The sequence below is a fragment of the Mixophyes fleayi genome, chromosome 7 (genome assembly GCF_038048845.1).
Source record: "Mixophyes fleayi isolate aMixFle1 chromosome 7, aMixFle1.hap1, whole genome shotgun sequence".
Taxonomy (NCBI): Eukaryota; Metazoa; Chordata; class Amphibia; order Anura; family Limnodynastidae; genus Mixophyes; species Mixophyes fleayi.
The window spans coordinates 72,620,349-72,627,839 of NC_134408.1; the positions used below are offsets into that span (position 1 = coordinate 72,620,349).

The 7,491-nt window shown below is 36.4% G+C and overlaps 1 protein-coding gene across 1 annotated transcript in view; it reads right to left on the reverse strand.

The window, feature by feature from the left end:
* The window catches only part of SF3B1 (splicing factor 3b subunit 1), a 112,229-nt gene extending 104,947 nt beyond the window's left edge, over positions 1-7,282 (reverse strand). The window contains exons 1-2 of the mRNA XM_075179974.1: positions 7,131-7,282; positions 3,983-4,149 (exon numbers count right to left, since the gene is read on the reverse strand). Of these exons, the coding sequence (XP_075036075.1) occupies positions 3,983-4,149; positions 7,131-7,158 (195 nt within the window). The 5' untranslated portion in view covers positions 7,159-7,282. The remainder of the gene's footprint in view (positions 1-3,982; positions 4,150-7,130) is intronic.
* Positions 7,283-7,491: the final 209 nt, after the last annotated feature.

The window sequence follows — 7,491 nt, forward strand, 5'->3', positions numbered from 1 at the left end:
GATTTTTTTTTAAAAAATTAGTTAAGAGGAGGTCAAAACAACTATTTCTGCCAAATATCTCGACTGTATCAATTAGTTGATTAAATATTGATTTTTCAATTAAATAATTTACTAATCACAGCTTCTTTATCCAGTTTATTTGAAGTACCGCGGGTGTTTATTAAGGACTCACCACAAAATTTGTACCCTTAAGGTAACTTTCTCCCAAATCCAAACAAAATGACTATCTGCTTCATGTTTTGCGTTACGGCAAAAACGCTCATTTTTTCGAATAGAATTAAAAACGCTAGGTTCAATAGACATTAGGGATCCCATTTTTGGGGGGCCGTTTAAAAAAGTTATACATTACTACCACGAAAAAAAAATCAGCTGGGCACTCTTTCATAGTGGAGAAAAAAAAATAATGAAGTTGATGTTCGATTACTGTTGTAATGCATACATAATTAACACAAGAAACCATGAAATTTAAAACCTTTAACATACCTTAAGTCCTTAACTGAAGTTGAGTCAACAATCTCATTATTTTTCCCTTGTTTGGAACTTGTTGTAACGGTCTGTAATTTTCCTTAAAGTGTCAGCAGAAAGTGTATACTGTCTTCCAGTACTTCCTTGGATAGTATGGACTTCAGTTACACAGAGGACGTGAATAAAAGGAATAAAACATCTCTTGAAGGACAGGACAGCACATTTGTTGATTGGTTTCGTTTCATGAAGTGTATCAGCACATGTTGTTCCTCCTCATTACATTGAATGATATACCCAATGTACCAGACGTTATCATACACTGCTGCTATGTATGTGCCAGGTTGCAGATCACTTTTGTCCACATTTTTTGTGACTGTGGTCATAGTGACACTAACTGCTTCCTCCTATCTTTATGTAGTCAGATGACAATCGATATATATGTAGCTCATCATTACAAATAGGCCGAAAACTGTGATGAGAACGTGTTCCTGCCACAGTGTTTGTGGTTTCTAGGCAGCTATGCAGCTTGGTTTTGCAGTCTTGTATTTCGTTTTGTGACACGTAAAAAAACTTCATGCCATGTACGTTTTTAATTTGCTCAGGTCCAAAGGTGTCAAGATGTGATGGGTTTCCACTGCTTGCAGACTGGTGCGTATGGCTAGAAGTTGAACTGTCCCACCAATGCCATCACATGGACTCTTACCATGAGATGTGGCAAAAAATGTCATTCTGCTTGAATGCTGAAGTCATACTTATGGAAGCATAAGTTAAAAAAGTTTTTGCAGTTCCTGTATTGTGCACTAGCACCATCACTAAATTAGTAAATACTCTCCAATAGTTTCCCTAAGTGTTTCATAACTACCGTAATGAAGGCATGCAGTTATAGCTACATGGTCATGGGTATCGCTAATAACGCACAGGCTCACACAGTTTGAAGTGTCACAATCACCTTGCGTAAAATATACAACAAGCTGACAGTCACCATGTTCTTTGGTCCACTTCAGTGACATAACTTTTAAGCTTTTTCTGGCTCCTTTTTGTGAGACAAGAAAGGATTACAGCATGTGTTCTGAAATTCTTCATATCTTATAGCAGCAGAAGCTTTTCATGATGGTAGCAGACTGAAGTTTCAGGATAATTGGTTACTGCATTTGAAACTTCAGCTCTCAAAATCAACAATTATTTTTCTTCATCTGTAAAGTGGTCCCAGCAATGTACTTCAATGGTTTTTGAGTAGATAGTAATATGGCAGTCTGTATTTAAAAGACTACCAAATGAGCAGCTGCCATGAGACTTTCTGTGTCTCCCTCTCTCCTTCTCTGGAAAGCTTCAGTTTTGGTCTCTCTAAAGGGAATCCCCTTCCCATCCGTTTCTTTCATTTCCTGTATGGGAGTTTTATCCCATTGCCTCAGTTTAGTTCACTTTTTTGGCATGGTTTTTAACAATGTGTAAATTATGTATGCGGTACAACAGTAATCGAACATCAACTTCATTATTTTTTTTCTCCACTATGAAAGTACCCAGCTGATTTTTTTTGTGTGGTAGTAATGTATTACTTTTTTAAACACCCCCCCCCAAAAAATGGGATCCCTAATGTCAATTGAACTTAGTGTGTTTAATTCTATTAGAAAACGCGCGTGAAAACGCAAAACATGAGAAAGAAAGTAATTTGGGAGGAAGAGTTACCTTAGGGGTCCAAATTTTGTGGCGATTCCTTAATAAACATCTGCGGTACTTCAAATAAACTAGATAAAGTAGCCGCGATTAGTAAGTTTAATAAATTGAAAAATCATTATTTAATCAACTAATTGTCAGACAGTCGAGATATTTGGCAGAAATAGTTGTTTAGACATCCTCTCCACTAAAAAAAAATTCGTAGAAATCTGAGATGGGTGGTGGACAACCCTGGTTGAACTGACATGGAATGACCCTTATAGAACATGGTCTGGCACTGCTTATGCCGCAAATACTACTCTATTGTGTCTGATTTCATCCCAAGTGTATCAGGTTTAACAATTGCTGAAATTCCATGATATGTCTAAGTTATTGGTAGACATGGTTATAACCATTTACTAAGAACTGTAAGGTTACATCATTCTGCTAAATTGATTGACAAACTAAGAATACTGATTAAGACCACAATTGGACTGTCTTAGGAGGATCTTCCCCTCTCCTCTCCCCCCTAGCTGTGCTTTGAGCTCACTGAGTTACTGTGCTTATTGTTTACTGTACTGTCTCGCCTCGTATTGTAATTTCGTTTGTCCCTGTACGGCGCTACAGACACCTAGTGGCGCCCTATAAATAAAAATTAATAATAATAATAATAATAATAATAATAATAATAATAATAAATTAGAACTAAAGCCAGAGACATTGTGAAAATACATGCAATTACCACACATTTTAGGATTATGCATGTGTTATTCTGGCATCAGTCCTTATTTATGTGTTTACCCATAGAAAAAAAAACTAGCCATCTTGAGGTATTCCTTTTGGCTCATGATTAAACAGTACTCGCATTGCATTCAAACTTATACTTAAACTCTGTGGATTAGAAGTTAACTATACTCAACCAAACTAAGATACTGCAGTGTGTTTAAGCCATAGCGTGTATACCATAGCACATATTGTGGAACTGCAACAACTGTCACACTAAATTCAACTGAAACATTAAGGGGCGTATTCAATTGTTTGCCGTGATCGCCGAAAAACGAGCGCTCAAAAACTATTACCGTTTATACGGTAATATTGCGCGTAATTACCGTTCATACGGTAATTTACTCGCTCAATTTCAGCTCGCTGCTCAGGGAGCTGCGAGCTGAAATTGAGCGAGTAATTACCGTATAAACGGTAATAGTTTTCGAGCGCTCGTTTTTTCGGCGGTCACGGCAAACAATTGAATACACCCCCAAGTGATTGCTGCATTTAACTCTTCCTCCTTTCTGGTTACTGAGTACTATTTCTAATATTGTATACAAACATCTCACAACTGTCTGCAAAGCACAGTAATTCTGAAATCTAACCAAATTGCTGGTTTCTTTATATTTAGGTATTATTCATATGAATGCAGAATCAATTCAAAATTAGTTGTTGAATTTGGAGCACTGAAGTCATTGAGTGCTTAAAGGGGTGAAAAACAAAGTATTTTGATGAACATTTTCAGTGTTGGCAGACGGACACAAAACACTAGCACTATTCCAACTTTAGTTTAGCACCCAAACCATTACATGCTGACACCTAGGTAAATGGGTTACTACACCAGTAACACAGGAGAAATTAAACTCTGAAGATGCTGCATTAAACATTTTTGAAAGGAATTACTCTTACATGACAGGGTCGGTGAATACCCCATTCACTTCAGTGAGTCATGATACCGTCTGACACTATTCTTAAGTGAAAGGTTTAAGGCACTGTTTGTAAATAAAACGATACTAGAAGGGAATCAATCTTCAATTTTATGTATCATCTTTACATTTTATATAAAAGAAAAAAAAAATTTGAAAAGAAAATTACTTACATCTTCTTGTTCATTTGCTGCTATAGAGGTCACATATCCAGTAAATCTACTGTCACTTCCACCATAAATTTCTTGATCAAAATAACCAGTTGAATCTAGTCCAACTCCTTGTGTCTCATCTAGTGTAGCCTTCTTCCCTTGAATTTCACGTATCTGCGCTTCAATATCTGCAATTACAAATTTAGCACTAAATAAACAAAGAAAAGTTAGGAATTCTATGCCTTGCGAATACAGATTTAGGCTCTTGCAGCCAACATTTGAAATTTGCATATAGCACAGATCTGTAGCTCTGTATTTTGTGAAACAGAAATTAGCTGAAACATGACAGATCCTATAACCTATGAGGGCTGTAGTTCCAGTCACGCTGGACTGCTGTTTTTGCAGCAGCTAAAGTAATTAATAAATTTAATGATTTACACAAAATATAATTATATATATATATATATATATATATATATATATATATATATATATATATACACATATACACACATACATACACACCTTAAAGATTTCCATTTTTAAATATATTTTTAGCTACTCAGCTTTGCTAGAGGATTTTCTGTTGGGACCAATACCGTTACTGGATTGACTCCCTACACTTCTCTTCCGTTCACCAACAGCATGTCTTATGGTCTGCATCCATCAGTGGAGATGCAACACCGTGTCAATGAAAGCCAGCTGTTGATTGACACACACACACACACACATATATACAGTATTTTATTTTTTTAACTGCTAAGCCAATTTCAAATATATCCTACTTCACATGCAGATTACTAGCTGGTAGAAAGAACAGATTCAGGGCCATGGACTGAATGAAAGGTGAACCACACTGGGCACTCATTCTGCATAAGTCACGGGTGTTACAATTACATGGATTTCAGCGGATCCAACATAATCACCACCACGCAGTTCACTCCAATAGTGTAGCTAAACATAGAATAGTAAGCAAGTTTTAACATACATAACCAGTATTTCATTTTTTGTCACTATAACCAGTATATCTAGCTCAATGTTAATATTACATTTATGAAATTTCAATGTTTTTGAAATACAGTATCTAATGGATATTTTATACAATATAAAGCTTCTGTACTATCACTATTGGGATGTGGATATTTGACATTTTCATTTACACCTGCCCACAAGATGGCTCTAAGACATGTACAATGGTAACATGAAGTTTAATATGTTTAGCTATATGGCCAGTCAAGCCAGCTTTAAAAATAATAGCTACTGAAGACTATACTGCCCATCAGGACTCGAATATGATACAAACGCCCTTAGATGCTATAATCTAGCAGCTATCCAGATGCTGGGGGGAAGAGACATCAACTTGAAAACCATTACAGATAACAGGTTCTATTTATAAATGTGCTCTGGATATAAAAACTGAAAAGCTTTCAAAGTGTACCAATTTTGAGGTACACTTTATAGCAAAAAAAATTATATGCAATTGAATTTCCAAGAAATTAGATCTCTGCTGTATTTATGAACATCTTACAGCAATAAATTACAAAGTATGTTTTTGCTGAACTATATTGATGGGTGAGTTCAATCCAAAATGGACTGCAAAATAGTCACAGCTGTCCCTATCCCAGTGGAGATTGCAGTCTAAATTCTCTACCACACAAACATCATCCAACTGGTATGCTTGTAACTTAGAAACAAACACATACAAATGTGGATAGAACATGCAAAAACCACATAGCATGCTGGTTGGAATAAAGACCATGAGTTGGAATAAAGACTATGAGACAGCAATGCTAACCACTGTACCACTCAAAATCAAAGTTAAGCAAGCTCTATAAAAAAAATATAGATCTTAAGAGCTTGTTTTAGGTTATTACATAAAAAAATATGGATAAAGATCCCCTCTCTTGCTCAGGCACATTTTTGTCAAAATAACAGCAGGATTGTTATAACTACTCCTTCCAGACAACAACACTGTTTGTTGCAAATCAGTGGAAGTGGATTGTTCTATTTAAAAGTTCCTAATACGACCCAAAGCTAATTCATCTTACAATTAAGCAAAAATCTCTCTAAAGGCAGTGCTCAGACCAAAAATTTGAAAATTTGGAGCCAAAAGATGTGTTAATAAAGATGTGCCCAACACATACACCAACAGGGCCTGCATATACCAGAAGTATCTACCAAATTTGCTGAGCACATACCAACCAAGCAAAAGTGGAGAGGCTTAACCAACATTTACATATTTGCAGGCAGAGTAAAGTATGGGCTTAATTTGTAATTTTAAATGTTGGAAAGTATGATATAGGCATCTTTCTTTGATTTAATGCATGGTTTTAAATTACTACCAAGATAAAGGACAATGTGTTGCCTTTGCTAGAGTTAGAGGGCAGGCCCTTAATTGTTTCAGGTTGCCCATCACTGGTCTAAATGAAAGCAAACTTTAGGTCCAGTTACCAAGGAGCATTTTGTTAGGTATGTGCAATGATGCCCATAACTTGGTCATTGTTCCCAATTTCAGAATAATAAAATAAAATCCTAGGAAAATCATATTTTAAGCACATTCTGATAGAAGGTAGTTGTGGGTCAACAGTTAAAGTGATCCTCGCTGGCTAAATCTGCGATAAATGTTGTTAGCTATGTTCACAAATTTACACAATTACAAACTTAATTGAATTAAAAAAAAAAAAAAAAAACGATTTTTTTAATAAATTTGTAGCTTCTATTAAAGTATTTCACAATGCAGGTTATTAAGCATTTTCCAGATACAAAGAAGTTATAAATATGGACGAACAACTACAGTCCACTATAAACTCCTAACAGAGCAATATACGGGATATCCATTTTGTCAGGCCAGTAACAAAACACAAAAGCGTCACTCAACTACGATTTTCAACAAACTAGCATCCACCGATTACAAACTTACATTATTTGCATACATACAGCAGCTACAAGCCTGCACTATGGACAACAGTAGTGTATCTACCAACTACCATTCTCTGCCACCTTGCTCCAAAATGTCCTCCACCCTCTTCCAGATAAACGACATAGCCTGGGCGCCATTATAACTAAAACCGACCCGTCTGCACCAATCTGCCTTACATAGGTCCACCAACAATTAACCAACTTCATTTAATCCGTAATACAGCATTGTACACGTGTTTATTATTCTTACCTTCGTGGGTTTTAGCGATCTTCGCCATGTTGTTGGAGAGCTCTGCGACGGAAACAGAGTATCCCGCTGCTTCCGCTACACAATATCAGCCAAACTGCGCATGCTCCGTCCTGCCTTGTGGGTAGTTATTTTCCCGCCTACCCTGTGACGTGATTCTATAGCAGGGCTGTTGGGACACGGATCAATGGGTACAGTAATCAAGAGCAGAAGTGGGAGGGATGCAAATATGTTGCTTCTTGCATGGTGAATGATTACAACAGATTATTTATTTGAGCATTCTTTGACTATGCATAGAGACGCATTACTGTTTGTTGGTAAGGTACAAACTGCAGCATCATGTGTTGAGTAAACATGATTAGAA